The sequence below is a fragment of the Microtus ochrogaster genome, chromosome 2 (assembly GCF_000317375.1).
Source record: "Microtus ochrogaster isolate Prairie Vole_2 chromosome 2, MicOch1.0, whole genome shotgun sequence".
Taxonomy (NCBI): Eukaryota; Metazoa; Chordata; class Mammalia; order Rodentia; family Cricetidae; genus Microtus; species Microtus ochrogaster.
The window spans coordinates 47,197,015-47,213,930 of record NC_022010.1 but is presented as its reverse complement, the minus strand read 5'-3'; the positions used below and the strand labels follow the sequence as shown (position 1 = coordinate 47,213,930).

Below are 16,916 nucleotides of genomic sequence, written 5' to 3'. Positions count from 1 at the left end.
GACATGTGAATTACCTACATTATTTCTGCAAAAATTGTGCCTACTGGAAATTATTTCAAATTAAAAAGTCAAAACATGTAAATGGAGAAGACTGCTGTATTTATCATCTGCCTGTCCTAGGTATACTTGCTCTTGCTAGCTTTGTGGGATGCACTGTGTGCCGAGACCAGGCTTCAGAGAAAGGGAGTGTGGGAGGCAGAGGGCACCTGGCAAGCAGAGGGTTATGAAAAGAGATGACAAATAACAAGATGCAGTGCATCCAGTTTCCTTTCAAGCTATGACAAAGGCCAAGCAGGCACCTGTCTCCCCATGACGGGATCCCTTCTAGCTGACCTGCCTGACAAGTGTTGTGAGTCTAGTAGCTCACTTTTCTGTCTGATCTGACCAATCAGAAATGAAGGAAGGGGGCCTCATCCCACACACAGTCGAAGGAGAGGAGGAAGAAAAACTCAGTCTGCTTAACAAAGGCAGCATATGCAAGGCAGAGCTTCTTTATTGTATGAGCCATGAGCCAAAGGACAGGCTCATAGCATCGGTGTCCAAGAATCCCCATGAAGCGTTTGCAGTGACCAGGACTAACACAGCTACACCACTGTAGCTAGCAACTGAGCACTTGCAGCCTGCTGGCAACTGGACACTTCCTCAGGACCCAGGGTTAGAAAAGGCCCAGCTTCAAGGACTCTGACTTGCATAGGTCCAACACTCCCACTTCTAGAAGCTCAAACACTTCCTTTTTTATCTAAACGAGAGAAAAAAAAACAATAGAAACATTAGCATCACACAAAAGTAGTCCTGGTGAGCAAAGTCCACACCTGGGATCCCAGGTGTTCATACAGCTGCTATGGCCAGAATGAGAGAGGGCAAAGTCCACACCTGGGGTCCCAGGTGTTCATACAGATGCTATGGCCAGAATGAGAGAGGGCAAAGTCCATACCTGGAGTCCCAGGTGTTCATACAGCTGCTATGGCCAGAATGAGAGAGGGCAAAGTCCACACCTGGGGTTGCAGGTGTTCATACAGCTGCTATGGCCAGAATGAGAGAGTGAAGTCCACAACTAAGGTGCCAGGTGTTCATACAGCTCTTATGGCCAGGATCAGAGTGAACCAAGTCCACACCTAGGATTCCAGGTGTTCGTATAGTTGTTATGGTCAGGATTAGACAGGGAAGGTTCTGTTTGATCCAGAGGTTAGAGTCACACGAGTAAAGGAAGAGCACTATGTAAAACATCAGTTTCATTAAAAGTTTCATCATAAGCCTTTATGTTCGCATCTATCCAAAAGAAAATGCCACAGAAATGTCCAGAGACTCCAAAGTGCTTTAGGTAACCCAGATTTTTACGCAAGGATCCAATAAAGGATTGACTGCCTTGTGATAATTGTTAATGGCATGAATGTAATAAAACTACCTATGATGACAAGTTCCTGCCCTTGTACAGTGGATTCCTCAGATTTAACACCATATCACAAACCATCAAATCTGGCCTCGTGGCTGAAACTAGTTAAAAAGGTTCTTCATGGAGGCAGAGTGTACCCCACTATGTATATGTGTGTGCATCTCAATGGATTTTAACTTGAACTGATGGCTAATACAACTTGCCAGTCAATTATAATGAACTCGGTTCAGTTTGGGGAAGTAGTTTTATGTGGCAAATTAACCCCAAGCTTCAGTTACTGGCATGATTTAGTCCTGGTAGGCGATTGACAGCCTTATTTATTATTATATGACCCCCTCTCCACAATATCAGATTAGATTGAAAAATTGTTCCATGATAACATGGTGGGTGGCAAAATGAAATTTCTACATTATGAGGGCAATGAACTATTTTTCATAAATATACAGTGAGCTGTGTGTGCGGTGCCCACAAAGGCAGCCAGTCGTTCTGTTTGAATCCACTGAGACGCAGAAACCCTCCACACAAAATGAAAACATCTTTGTAAATTATATAAGTAGGTTTTGTGGGGATGTGAAGAAGCCAACCATGAGGCAGTCCCTCCTCCCCGTCTTTGGCCAAAACCGTATATGTAAGAATAAGTGGCAGAGATGAGTATGCTTGTGATGAGAGACACAGGAAAAGGGCAAGTCCTCCAGATTGTCTAGCTTCTTTGAAGTACAGATGTCCTAGTGGGGCAGGGGCCATGGTCATTTAGTGGGCGACCAAGCAGACTGTATATTACACGTGGGAAGGATACAGTTATGTGTAAGCAGATGGGATGGCTCTATAATAGTTACCTCAGCGTTAAAGACAGAAATTATTTCCAAAGCTAGAATGTGCTGGCTCCTCAAGCCAAAGACTTTATTATTGGGTTTGAACTCAAGTTCAAATTGGGAAAAAAAAAAGATTAAAGACAACAGCTGATTACACATTACCTCGGGAATGTCCATCATTCTCCTTAGCTTCTGATCTCTCCAGTTCCAGTCAAAAACCAGAAACTTTAAGGGGTTCAAATTAAGGCCATCTGAAAGACACAGCGAGAGTCGTGGTAGTAAAGACCTCACGACGTAAGCCTATTAAAATGGTTTTCATCCTCCTGGTTGCCTCACTCGCGGGCCTTTCCCCAGCAATGAACCTCTGCACACTGACGCTTGCTTGATGGGAAACACATGCCGCACTCTGACACACGCAGCTTTATCACTGCTTCTGAGGACAGAGGAGCGACACCGGGGAAGCCTGTCAACACTCAGGTGTTCAGCCCTCTGTCTGTGAAGGCCAGAGGCTGGGATCGCCTTTCTGACAGGGATTTGAGAAGCTGTTTCCTGTAAACAGGAGACATTGTCCTTCAGAAGGGTTGAGAGCACTGGAGCCTGCCTGATTCTGAGGAGGTGCCGGGAAGGATGCTGACGGGGCTACCCGATGAGGCTGGCGAATCAATCATGTATAGATTGCACCCACTCCATTGCCCGGTTTACCTAGAATTATCGCACATGAGGACTGGAGGAGACCCAGAATTGTTTGGTCCTCAGGTCCTAAAAGGTGGGCGCAAACCCAGCTCTTGCAGTTGTTCCAAGGTCTTGCCCGCTATGCTTGCAAACGGTACCCGAGGCTCCCCCCATGCAGCTACTCCCCGCAGCCTATCCCTGCTCAGTCTTCCCTCTGCCCCAGACACTTTCCATGCCTCTTACACTATCTTGTATTTGCAACACTCTCACTGGAAGTATCATAGGAAACAGGGAAAAAAGAGATGTTAAAGAGACTCAGTGTTGCAGAACGCAAGCAGAGACGCCCCCTCTTGAACTCAGGACCTTTGGAAAAGCAGGCAATGCTCTTAACCACTGAGCCATCTCTCCAGCCCCGAAGCCCCCTCTTGAATGGAACCACCTTTACCCAGAGCTTTCAAACATGCACTGACAAAAGAGCGAGCTTTCTGTGATGTCCCAGTTAAAAAAACTTCCAGAAGCTTAACGCTACTTCCAATGATGATCACTGTTTAATACATAATTTTTAAAAACTGAATAAAATTCAAGTATTCTATACTAGAAGTATTGGAGACGAACAATGTAATACATATATATTTCAAATGAGAAGTAAATCAATTTCCTAAGAAGGAAAATCCTCTAAAGGTATAAATATATGTATTATAAATGAGGTATATATATTATATTTATAACATAAAGTCTCTCTCTCCCTATATATACATATAAAACTAATACATTGTAACCATATGGAATGTTATATAATCTCTGTTTTATAAAGACATATACTTGTTGCATAAAAACTGGAAGGCAGTATACTCATAATTAACGAGAAATTATCTCTGCTGGGCGGTGGTGGCGCACACCTTTAATCCCAACACTTGGGAGGCAGAGGCAGGCGGATCTCTGTGAGTTCAAAGGCCAGCCTGGTCTATTACAAGAACTAGTTCCAGGACAGGCTCCAAAGCTACAGAGAAACCCTGTCTCAAAAACCTAAAAACATACAAACAAACAAACAAACAAACAACATTTACTTAGCACATGCATGTGTGTATCTGCATAGGCCTGCATGCCAAAGTGAGAGAAAGGAGGTCGGGGGACAACTTTGAGGCATTGGGCCTCCCTTCCACCACGTGTCCAGGAATCAAACTCAAGACCTCAGGCTTGGTGTAAGCACTGTTAACCGCTTAGCCATCTCCCCTGCTCCCCTGTGCCTTCTGCTTTCCTCACAGGCCCAGAGTCAGAACATTTCCTTAGTTGCGAAATCTCTGGAGCTGGCTCCACAGATCGCAGTACTATGGGATGGCGCTCACGTCTGGAAACTCTTCTCAGACAGTGAACGGATCCGCACTGTGTTAAGATAGAGTGGCCTATGTGACACTGCTCTAGTTCTGGCAGAACCTCAGCTCCCAGGGTGCTGGGCTATTTTCATAAACACCTTCCATGTAATCTAACACCACGGCTAACATTTTAACTATTCATCCAATTAGATTCAGAAGTAAAAGTTTTCGTTAATATCACATAAAACATCAACAGCCCAACATTATTTTTCCATATGAAACAAGCCGTCATATAGAGTTTCCCCAGCTCTGTAGAAATCTAATAAACAGTTTGGACAGCTTCTTTCTGTCTGTCTCCCTCCCTGCCTCGCTGTTTCTATTTTAAACCTAAAAGAGCCTGTTTGTAGGTGGTGGGGGATCGGGTAACAAAGAAAAAGTCATGGGTCCCAGAAGGGGCCAGCTGAACCTTGAGAAGAGAGCTGTGGGGGTGGCAAGGACCAACTTAAAAATCTTTCCCTGGCCTCTCCCAATGCCCATACAATTGCGTCAAATCTGTGTCTCTTTGAAGGACTTGGTACCTAACACCTGCTTTCTATGTCCACAAGATGAACACCCCAGTATCAAGGAACTCCTGGGGGAGGGGGAAGGCTCTGGAACTAAGGAGGCCTGGTCTGAGACCACGGGGGTGGGGTGGGGGGGAATCACCCATCTCTTCTGAGGCTATGCTTTCTCTCATAAAAGTCCTAGCCAGTAAGAATGCTATGGGTACCAGTTAGAAAGCACATACAAGGATGTCCAGCACAACACCAATACAAGAAGGAATTCAAAAAAATGTTTGTCTCCTGTCTCTATCAGGGACTTCGGTGTCTTAATTCTTTGCCGTCTGCACAGAACCCTGCAGTCAGTGGGTTTAATTAGCTGTGGGTATTGTTACCTGGCGAGGATCCTTCCTGAGTCACAATATTGCTGAAGGTGTTGCTCTGACATATACAAAATAATTCAGGAATAGATCCAGAAGACAAAGTCACATAACTATATAAAGCGATTTGAAAATGAAGAATGAAATCAATAAATCTGAACCAGCCTCCCAGCTCAGGTCTGTGATGGGGGTTAACAAAGACCCCAAGATCAAGGCTGGCCTAGGCAGCTTAGTGAGACTTCCTCTCCAAGTACAAAGTAAAAAGAGTACTGGTGATACGGTTCAGTGGTAGAGCATTTGCCTAGCATGCGTATGGCGCTAGATCCAATTTCCAGCACCGTAAAAACACACCACCGCGCAAACCTAAAGGTCTAGTCAAGAACAGGTAATAGGGGTACCAGAAGGTTTTTAGGCTCTTGGCTCGAGGAAGTTTGCAAACTATTAAAACCCACCAAGAATCCTGGAAAACTTACTCTGCAAAGCACGAAAAGGGAAAAGTACTTGGGAGGAATATTCAGGACTATCTACCTCTGTATCAACTATAGAAATGGTATTTCCATTCCAGTACATTACATTTATCCCATCTAACTAGAGTGGAAGTCTCTGAGTGCCAAGCCTCAGCCTCCTGAGAAGGGAGTGTTCAGTATAGCGTCCTCTACCAATTCCAAGTATTGCTAATGGGTGGAGCCTTTGTGGATCCATTCAGATGCTCAAGAGCCACTGGAATTTGAATGTGTTTAGTGGGGCAAATGAATTTCAGTGGGCCACAGTCCTTGTCATATCCACAGCACTGTTCAAACCGGCTGGCTTCTGAAATCAAAGGCCAAGTTGACTTCCCACTGGGTGATTTACACAGAGGACTGTTTTTCTTTTTGTAAAAAAGCACCTCAAATGTGCTTCCTTAGACTCACATGGGGGCAAGGTAAATGTGTAGCTATTAACAGAATTCCCACTTCATACCTTGTTTAACAAGCTGTTTGATTCTCCCAGGAGTCCCCACACCCAGGTGTATCACACGCTTCTCCAGCAAGTTTACTTGCTCCTGGACCTTTCCAAGATGGAAGAGAAGAAGGAGAAGGCAGAATCATTAACAAGGTGTAACCCCAGGCCACGTTAGAGCATTGTATCTCTATATAAATAAAATAAAAAAGCAAATAAGACCACTCTTGTCCTGAACCATTTATTTATATATAAAACTGGCCAATGCCCAAAGAACTGGGACTCAGACCTGAGCTTCTATTCAAGAGCAATAGCAAGGCAGTGTCTGCAGGGGGGCCAAGGTGACCATGGAGAAGCACGGAGTGCAGAGAAAGTCGGCACAGTTGTTAGATTTGTCACATCGGGAGCAGATCAAAAGGAAGCGATTTCTAGGGAGATCAGACAGGATGAGTGGAAATGCTGAGGCCTTGCGATGCTGTTAGGGACCACTTTCATCTCTCAGCAGGACTGCAGGCGCCTGCTTACCTTTATGTGTTTTGCAAATAATTTCATAACTTTGGCATCTCCTTTGAATGCTGTCAATGACCTAATGAAAAGGAATAGATTAATTAATTAACTAATGTATTGAATAGATTATGACAATTTACTCATTTAAGAACTCACTATTTAGAAATTATAGTTTATCATTCAAAAGACTGTTCTGAATGTGTACAGTTATGTTTTTATCTACACACAGGATGATCATCAGGCAAGTCCATCTCTGCAGTGAAACTGGAGTAGGCTTTCAGGCACAGTGGTGCGTGAAATCACTCAAGAGGCTGAGGCAGGAGGACTGTGGTGAGTTTGAGACCAGTCTAGGTAACAGAAGAAGATACTATCTCAAAAAAGAAAAAAAAAAAAACCCAGAAATGGGGAAAGCCTTTTGCTCAGGTACATATCTGGGTGTCCTTCTGAGTTAAACACAAGGCCAGACACTATGGTTTCTATGATGATTCAAATATGTATCTGCAATTCTGATTACAAGGGGACATCCCAGAGCAGTGATGTCAGCCTGTGATCAGGAAAGCCCAGGCATCTGAAAGTCTGCTGGGGTGTCCAGATGGAACCACAGGATGAGTGCACCAGGGAGGAGGTCAGAACAGCCCCCAATTTCTATTTTGTAGACTGAACTTCTCTGTGAAATTTCATACATGAAAATATTCCAGCCTAAAGGAGAGAAGGAAGGGAGGGAGAAGGCAGGAAGGAAGAGAGACACCGGACTGTGGATCTTGATCCATGAGAGCAAGTGGGACTCATGTGAGAGAAACGAGTCTTTAGGGGGCAGCTGTGAGGACTGGGGAACCAGAGACCACGCGTCCTCGAAAAGGTCGGTTATTTATCCAATTACTAAGATGAGAGATTACAAAGCCAGTGTTAAGTCTTTACTTTTGGAGTAGTCAAGCATCTAGGTTTTTATATGTGCAATGTAATGAATCAATCTCTCTCTCCCTCCCTCCCTCCCTTTCATACTAAATAGAGTTTTGCCATATACCTGACACTGTCCTTGAACTTGTCATGCGGGCTGTCCTCAAATTTGCAATCCTCCCATTGCTGCATTCTCAAATGCTGGGATTGCTCGCATGCAGCAATCTGCTCAGTTTCATTTAAATTTTCTAGGGCCAAAATGCTACAGCGTAGACTCATCCTTGAGTCGCTGTCATCTGGTACACACTGAGGTGGTACACTCATTGTTTTAGGTATTCAACAATTTGGATCTATTTAGTGACTATAACACCTGGTAAGTAGGTGAGGTCATCCTTTCAGTTCTAGGTACTCAACAGTTTGGATCTGTTTACATGAACTGAGATGATCAGTTCTGAGTCAAGGCTGCCCTGCTTGGTACCTCAGAGGGAAGGCTTTAGAAGGACCATTCTGACAGTAGGCCCTCACTTTCTACAGCTGCTCTATGAAGAGCCAGGTTACACCATCTGCGCATTATTTTATTTGAACTCACAGAATGCCATGTGTCTGTGACTGACATTTCCAAACACATCCTATCCACAGAAGTTGGGTCCACCTCTATAACTTAACAAGGCTTTATGGAAGAGATCATGAACACCAGTTCCAACTGGCTTCATCTGATTTTCTGATGTTTATTGTTTTCTTTTTAACCATCTGTTTCTCATTTGGTGTATTTCTGCATATCACCTAAAATTCCGTTTTGAGTTAAAGTGGGTATAATGAACAAGTAAGTTTTTAGTTAAGATTTGGAGTTATACTTAAGATGGGGTATTACTTTCCTTTATGTCATTATGGTTTGAGAAATACTATTGACCAGGAGGAAGATAAACAGTGAAACATGAGATCTAATTTCTATTACAAGTGAGTTCTTAATTACACATAGACATTCTCCCTTGCAGGGTTAACAAGGAAAACAACAGGACTATGGCTGTCAAGATAACAGATGTCCTTACAATAGGATTATTAAACATTGGTCCTTGAGCCTGCTCAGATCACACTTTGTAATTCATTAAACTTGAAATGGATCATAATATATCTGGGGACAGTTGGTAAATGCACTGTGACAACACAGTGCTTTTATGTCCCAGAAAGGAATTTATGTACAGTAAAAGCTCGAATCAACATGACAACTTGTTTTAGAGAGGTCACATGTAGGCCAACTACTTTGCCATTAGCATGTCATCTTGCACTGGGTTCTGTAGTCCTGTCTAAAACTCAGAAAGGCTGGTGTGAATGCTCTGATTTCAGGGCCAACAAGTACAGATGGATACCCAGGTAAACAACAGGAGTACTGAAGATCAATTATGTTAGGAGCACACGTAGTTGAAAGGAACATTTTGCTTTGCTGGAGGGTGTGGGGCATGATTTAATGTGTGTGCAGAGGTGGAGAAACCAGAATTTGAAGGGACAGTAAAGTTTAACAACTACTTTTCTAAAATCATGATTAGATTAGTTCATCTAGGAAAACAGGTGTTAAATCGCCATGGAGTCCATACACTTGCACCTTAGGGTACTTGACAAAGCTCCTGTTTCAAGACACAGACTTCCTTTGTTTTGTCTCCTGTCAAAGGCTGGTTCCCAGACAGGGCTTTTCCCTGTAAATGCCACCCTTCTCTGTCTGTTCTTTGTTCTCTGAATGTTACACAGATCCAGTGGAAGATTCTGTTTATTCTGCAAAAAAGCAGCAAATGGAAATGCCTATGAAAGCTCTTAATAAAGTGTAAACTTATCTTTAATATAAATTTTTGGTCTGTTTGGAATTTATCTTCACAGAAGGAGTGAGACATGAACTTAATCATTACAGATGGCTACTCAGTTGTTGGACACAACTGTTTAACAATCTAGCTTCCTCTGCTGTCTTTGTCACCTTTTCTGGGCCCTACATTTTCACATGCATTTGGGTCTGCTTCTTCCCTTTTAGTTCTGGCCCACTTCTGCCTGTCCTGCACATGACAGTCCCAGAGGCTCTGAACTGCTGAGACTATGACACACGTATTGCACTCTGAAAGTGATAGCGCACCTTTTCTCAGTGGCCTTGAAAAACCTTTTTTTTTTTTTTTTTGCCATTTTTAGCTGTATAATTTTGTAAAAGTTTAAAATTAGTTTATCTAGTTAAAAAATTTGCTTGGAGTTTTACTTGGAAACCAGTGAAAATTGTAGCTGCTCCAAAGTAGAACAGGCATATTTACAACACCGAGTCTCCCTTCTCAAGAGTATGGTGCTCACTTTTCCATCCCCTGATGATTTCTTTACAAAGGTTAGAAAGTTTGTTGCCTGGTATTCTGCCTTTCCTTGCTTCTAGTTTGAGTCAGATCACCCCTTCCATTTGCTGGCTGTTTTTGCTAGTGTGGTCTTGGTGCTTTTACCCTTGTCCTGAACAATGTGTTTTTCTACACAGTGGTGTAAATGCACCTTTAAAATGACTCATGGCACTCTACATCAGGGCTCACTGCGGCACACGGCACACGGGAGATCTGCCTCGGATCTCAGGTCAAGAAAGCCAAGTGTCTCCCTCTTTCACTTTGTTTGAGTCTCTGCTCCAGTGCTGTCATTCGTCTCCCTCTCATTTCCGTGCCTTGTTTTCCCTTCTATAATGCATCACTCTTTAGGATGTTGTTACGCGCACCTACTTGCTTACTGTCAGCTTTTCCAACAGAGCGTACATCCCGTAGGGCAGGGACCCAGAGTTACTCATGGCACACAGAATACACAGGCTGGTATCTATGAGGAAACACCCGGAGGCCCAGCTGCCGACACTGACCTGATGAGCTCCAGGGCTCGGATGGCAGAGCTGCAGATGATCAGCATCAGGACTGACTTCTTCTCGTTGTGCGTTTTCCGAAGCTTTACCCACTTAGGACAGACTGAAAGACAGATCACGAAAACGATTCCAAAGACAGCAAAACAGTGCTGCTAACACTGGATATTCTCCAATTATTTATTTCTAAGTGTTTAAGAAAATAAAACAAGCACTGACTGTTATTACATTTTCTGCTATTTCAGACAGCAGATTAAACTTTATGTTTAAAGCCTGAAGACACTGTTGACCAATAGGGTAACTCTGATTCAGTCTTGTTAGATTTTAGTTTAGCTTAGCCTTTTGTTTGTTTAAAGACAGGATCTCACTGCATAACACTAGCTGGTCGGGAACTCATAGACATCCACCTGCCTGGGGCTAGAGACTTGGTTCACCACACCCAGCCCAAGTGAAATTTTAAAGAGACATCCAGCATAACCTAGAATGAACTGACAATAAATAATACTTCAAACTCATTATTTATTATTATGCTTATTAAATAGGCTTAGAATTTCAATATTTTAAAGTTTTTATGCCAGGATATTATTCCTACTATAATCCAGATTTATATTTGTAAAGTTATATTCTGAGAAATGTTTAATAAGCACAAATTTGGTATCATTGTACCACTAAAAGGCTGAAAGAAGAATGTCAAATCGCTCTATGTAAGTCACATTATTGCTGGAAACAAGTAAATGATATTTTGTTATGAATAATCTAGTTTTTTTCTGGTTATACACAATACAAACTAAAATATCAATTGGCTGTAATAGCGAGGTCTGAATTCTGAACATGTAAACAGATGTTCTTCTAGCTATTAAAAATCACATGGCTCAGTTTCTTGATCTTTCAGGCAAGAAGGTCAAGTTCAAGAAGACTGGAGGCTCTGGACTAGGACATCACTTTCCGGAGCCCTAGACTAACATCTAATACATTATAAACCCAAATGGGGCCTGCACTCAAACTCCTGAAGCCAGAGCAAAATGGAAATACATTTAGACATTAAAACAGCACATCAATTAACAAGCATCACAATGTGGCCTACAATCTCAGCATGTGAGAAGCTGAGGCAGGGGAATAATGAGTTTATTACTGAGCCCATATAATGTAACTGAGAAAAACAGATGGAACCATAAATACCTCTCCACTTAAGCTAGAAACTCATAATTTTAAATGTGGTGATCTATCTATCTATCTATCTATCTATCTATCTATCTATCTATCTATCTATCTATCTATCTATAATACCACATTAAATAAAATTGCAATGTATAGGTTTAATTTAGAGAGACTAACCTTACTTATTTATTTTGGGTTTTGAGTTTCCCTTGATAGCCCAGGCTAGCATTGAATAAGTGTTGCTCTTCCTGCTTTAGTCTCCTGAGCATGCTGGGATTATGGCTGCACTGACAAACCCGACTTCAAAACTGTTTTCTTTTTTTTTTTTTTTTTTTGTGGAATAATGACCTGGGAAATAATTTTTAAAACATCAGACTTTACTTACTTTCTTTTAGATATGATGAGAGACTGTGAGTCAAATCATTGGCCTTAAGGAAGCAGGAGTCTAGAATACGAGAAACATGCTTTGCTGAGAACTTTGCAAGCACACAATCAAAACAGATTAATATGAATGATGAATTCTTTTTTTTTTTTTCCGAGACAGGGTTTCTCTGTGGTTTTGGTCCCTGTCCTGGAACTAGCTCTTGTAGACCAGGCTGGTCTCGAACTCACAGAGATTCGCCTGCCTCTGCCTCCTGAGTGCTGGGATTAAAGGCGTGCACCACCACCGCCCGGCTGAATGATGAATTCTTGAATGAGTTATAAAATGTGAGTGACTTGGAGGCTCATTATTTAGTGTTATTTAAAATAACAGCAGTAGCAATAATAGACTTTATTTTTTGAATTTAAAATATTTTATTTCTAGTTTTACATTTTTACTTAAAATGTATTTATAGCCCTTGTCCCTCTCCCACTCCCTTCTTCCCCCAGCTTCCCCATGTTTCCTCCCTCCAGGCCCTTCCATGCTCTCCACTCTTAAATTGATACCATCTTTTTCTATTTTTAGTGCTAAACACACATATATAAATGTAACCTGTTGAGTATATTTTTGTTGCTTGCGTATTTATGGAGATGACCACTCTGTACTGGATAACCTGGGCTCGTCCCTGGGGTAGGAATTTTTAACGCTCTAGAGTAGTGAAGTAAAAGCTCTGCACATTGTTTACAGACAGAGGAAGCATCTTTACACTTGCAGTCTATGAATGAGGCAAAGGCAAGGTGAAGTGGCTGGGAAATTTGTGAGAAACCTCGAATCCGTTAGTTACTGACGCAGCAGTGAGGGAGCAGTCAGCAAAATGGCGAAGATGAGAAGACGCACGATAGGAAGAGCTATGGAGAACGTGGGCTGGTGTAACATCTGCCAAACTAAGGTAGAATGGTCAATGGGTACACTTGTTTGGAAAGTAGTAATATTAAGATAATATACTCTGTGCTTCTCTGATTTATTTTCTGGGTAAATAAAGGTAATTTTTGTGCATTATAAAGGGATACACAAAAAGACTAATTTTGGCAAAATTTATGACCTTGAGATGTGGGAAGCCCTACAGGTGTCCACATCTGGGAAAAGGGGCAGATGAAAGGGCTGGAACACTATGGAGCAGCTCAGAGAAGTGACTTAGATGTACACAAAGCCACATCTGGCATATCTGAGAATAGTGTGATGCGAAGAAACAGAATGAGAGGCTCTGCAAATGTAATTTAGATAAAAATAAAGATATATACCCAAATGGCATATAAAGTGCATGCCTAAAACAATGTAGCAACTGTCTAGAGTAAATATTTATGAGGAAAGGAAATAAAGCATAGATTTGGAAAGAATGGGAATAATGTATCAAAATGCAACAATTCAGCCTAGCTATAAAATACAACATGACATATCAGAATAAACAGGACCACTGCTGATAGTGACAGTCACAGCTTATGTAACATTATGGTTATCAACTCAATTCCTTCTATAGGAAAAGTTTCTGTGTAAACATAAGGGTGTTAGGGGGTGAATTATTACTGAATTAAGTTTGATTTAATTTAATAATACATATAATACATACCACTTTCTAAGTTGTTGCCTCAGTGGAGGCAGGGAGTCTCTGATGGTCTTTACAGATGAGGTGAACAGTGACAACAGAATGGCCTCTACTTGGCTGAGTCCCTGAGGGTGACTTGTGTTTCTTTTGAGGAGACTCCTCGGTGAGTTGGTTGCAGCTAGACTAAAGGCACTTAGGGTCACTGATCTAAACCAAACCAGCTCTCAAGAGACAGCAGAGGCTAATTAGCTCCCAGTGTTCTTTGGTCTGGAAATCCCTAATTAAGTTCCCACGTGTAAGATGTTAGCTGTGTACAGCACAATTAGTGGTAATTAAGAGGACATGTTCCTGCCCTTCAGACACAAACAACCTCAGATTAAAATCCAGTCAGACACTTGACCAACTGATTAGAAACAATACTCTATTATTTACATTCCTTCTTTAACCTGTTCCTAATAACAAATGGCATCTTTTATCTCTCCAGGTAGCACAGTTACTACCCCTGGAGGCTGTTCTTGGTCAAGGTGTGGTGACTAGGGTCTTTTCTAGGAAAGCTTCTAATGATGCCTTAACTGACTATGTCTTAAAATGGTCATCTATTAGCTGGTACTAAAGCCTGCTCTTTCTGGCGGTTTCTAACATACTTTCTCCCTCCTAAAGAAAAAAAAATCCATAAGTCTACGATCTTACACAGTTATGTTATGGGGCTTTAATAAAAACAATAATATAACACAAACTTACGTAACTTGGACGAATCCCAAGGGTTTCTTATAAACATTAGCAATCAACAATTCTGCAGAAATCAAGGTTTATGATATTTTCTGAGGTCATAGAATATCAGGATGTGCTTCACAAATCCTTCAGGGCACAAGTTACATGCTAAGGAAAACTAGAAGAAGAAACTGAGTCACACTAAAAACTAGACACCAGCCTCAGCTTGAGTGAGGATTTGTGACAGCAGGAGCAGTCAGGACACAGTCTTACACTTGAGCAAGATTCCAGATACTCTTTGCATCCAAGTGCAAGCCTCCAGTTCCCTCAAGGGCAATTGTCTTGGAAAAGAACACACAGGGGCACTCCTGCTGCTAATCCCAAGGAGCATTTAAAAAAATAGTGCACAAGAATGATAACTATGCAGGGAACAGGCTGTTCCTCAGCTTCTCAAGCTTCTAGCACGCATAGAGCTGTAACGGAAAGTCAGCTACTGTTGACTTCTTCCCCAAGTAGCAGGAGTTGTTTTCAGTAGCCTAGAAATAGCTTATCTGGGGCAGTGGTGCCAAAGCGCCTTATGGTTTGCTTTCAGGATAACATCTGGTTTCTCCTAGCCTTGCCCAGGAGTCTTACAGATGCACCACAATCTAAAAGCTCAGAGTAGGGACTGTAGTTTTGCATATCTTTGAAATTTTAAATAAGGCATGGGGCCTTAGACCACAGTGGCTTCTGTGAAATGCAGAATCCTATTGCCAGGTTTGGTGAGTTGGCTTGAAAGAGTCTTGGGTACAACTGGAATCCTACTCCAAAACTGAAATCATGACCACCACAACAATACAACTAAAATGCTTATTACAAAATCTTGTTAATTTTTTGGAGATAGGGTGTTTATTCTATAGCTCAAGCTGGACTCAGACTTGCTGTGATCCATCTGCCTCAGGTTCCTGAGTTCTGGGATTCAGAGCCCAGCTTAACAAGCTTCCTAAGGCTTGTTCTTATTTATAAAGAAAGGTCAACAAAGTTTCACACCAAGACTTTTAAATGTCTGAAGTGTCCTTACGTGAGTTTAATATCTATCTTCATTAGAGACATTTATTCCTTGAAGAGTCTGCTAAAATTGTATACTGAACAATTAATCTTTCCAGTAAAAGATAAAGTACATTCACAAACCTTAGTATTCAACTCAGCAAAAATCATTTTTTTTTTAAGAATCCCAAATAAATAACTAACAGTTAAAAAGTATTACATGGAGGGAAGAGGTTTAAAAGCAAGGAAAATGTATAAATTCCCACCAGTGGAGATTCCTATAAAACAGTAGAGAAGAAATGACCCTGTCTGTTCCCCATCCTTAGGACAACTGACATGGGCCACACCTGGTAGGTTGAGTTCTTCTAGTTCAACTATGGAACGACTGCCGCTGTAATGGTCCTTGATAAGCTTCTGAAGGTCCCCAGGGGTACCTGGTTTGGGCTCTGATTTTGCGAGAATATCAGAAATTTTCCTCTAAAAAAAAAAGAGAAGAAAAAAAAAACCAGAACATTAGATTTTAGAATGGCATGTGGCGTAGGTTCGTGTCTCTGGCACCTATCTTTTGGCGGTAGCTGAGTGGGAAACCTTATTGCATACTTCTTAGACATAGTGAATGTTTGAAACACGAAGAAAGGATCGAAAGGCCTCCTTGTAATGTCTGGTCTGTAGCTTTTGGAAGTGAAAACTGCATTCAGCTCAGCAGTAGGGTATTTTTCTGTTTAAAGTCTAGAAGTCTTCTTGCTATGCAAACTTCTCTTTTACTCCTAAATACCCTGCACTCCTGAAAGAGCAGAATTTTGAGCACTTCTTGTACAATCTGGCTTTTAGGTGATGAGCCTCCGATGGATTTCTACAGATGAAGCTGAGCACAGGCGCTCACTGAAAAGGACTTGATGCTGATTGTCCTGATTTAGGAGGCAATCCCAAGGCCCCATGAAACACAATAGAACAGATGGCACAGAAAATACTTTCTTTCTTTTGATGTGGACTCTTTTGTAAAATGTTTATTTACACAATATACGTATTTATACTCCTTTTATTAAATGCTGTAATATATGGAAGTGCGATTGTCTATTTTTGTCATAAACTTCCCTTATTTCTTTGTAATGCTTCTCCAAAAACCCAGACTCCCCCACTCCCAGTGTCAGAACTACTCAAGGTCCCATCAAAGGTATCAACCTAATGTTGTCACCATGGACATGACCTCTGCCAAGCTAAACTAGCGAGAGTTCTGACCTTGAACCTCTGGAACCTAACACTCCGTTCCTCAAGGCTGTGTGACTCAATTATCAAAGAGCACTTAAGGCATTTCTTTAAGGGCGTGCCAGACCTCAGCCAATTTGGCATGTTCTGCCTTTCTATTTGGGCATTTGCAAGGAAAGAAAACACACATCTGCATACTTCTTTCTGAATGCTTGCTGTTAAACAGCGGACGGGGTAGGACCCTTTTTTCTCTCCTCAGCTGACTTCAGCAGCAGACTCTGGCTGCGGAGAACAGCACCGCTGCTCTCAGTGTGGGAGATGCTCTCACGCTAGGGCTGCTCTGTAAAATGTCTGCATGGGAGCAACGGCCCTTCTCTGCACAGAGACACAGTATTTAGCAACAGCCCTTCTCTGCACAGAGACACAGTATTTAGCAATGGCCCTTCTCTGCACAGAGACACAGTATTTAGCAACAGCCCTTCTCTGCACAGAGACACAGTATTTAGCAACAGCCCTTCTCTGCACAGAGACACAGTATTTAGCAA

At 42.0% G+C, this 16,916-nt stretch overlaps 1 protein-coding gene across 3 annotated transcripts in view; it reads right to left on the bottom strand.

The window, feature by feature from the left end:
• Positions 1 to 478: 478 nt before the first annotated feature.
• Cmss1 (cms1 ribosomal small subunit homolog) overlaps positions 479 to 16,916 on the bottom strand; it is a 290,654-nt gene continuing 274,216 nt past the window's right edge. For all 3 annotated transcript variants that reach the window (XM_026785838.1, XM_026785842.1, XM_026785840.1), the window contains 7 exons: positions 15,513 to 15,642; positions 11,850 to 11,909; positions 10,310 to 10,412; positions 6,574 to 6,634; positions 6,070 to 6,157; positions 2,368 to 2,456; positions 479 to 739 (listed from right to left, as the gene is read on the bottom strand). In XM_026785838.1, coding sequence (XP_026641639.1) covers positions 656 to 739; positions 2,368 to 2,456; positions 6,070 to 6,157; positions 6,574 to 6,634; positions 10,310 to 10,412; positions 11,850 to 11,909; positions 15,513 to 15,642 — 615 coding nt within the window. In that variant the 3' untranslated portion in view covers positions 479 to 655. The remainder of the gene's footprint in view (positions 740 to 2,367; positions 2,457 to 6,069; positions 6,158 to 6,573; positions 6,635 to 10,309; positions 10,413 to 11,849; positions 11,910 to 15,512; positions 15,643 to 16,916) is intronic.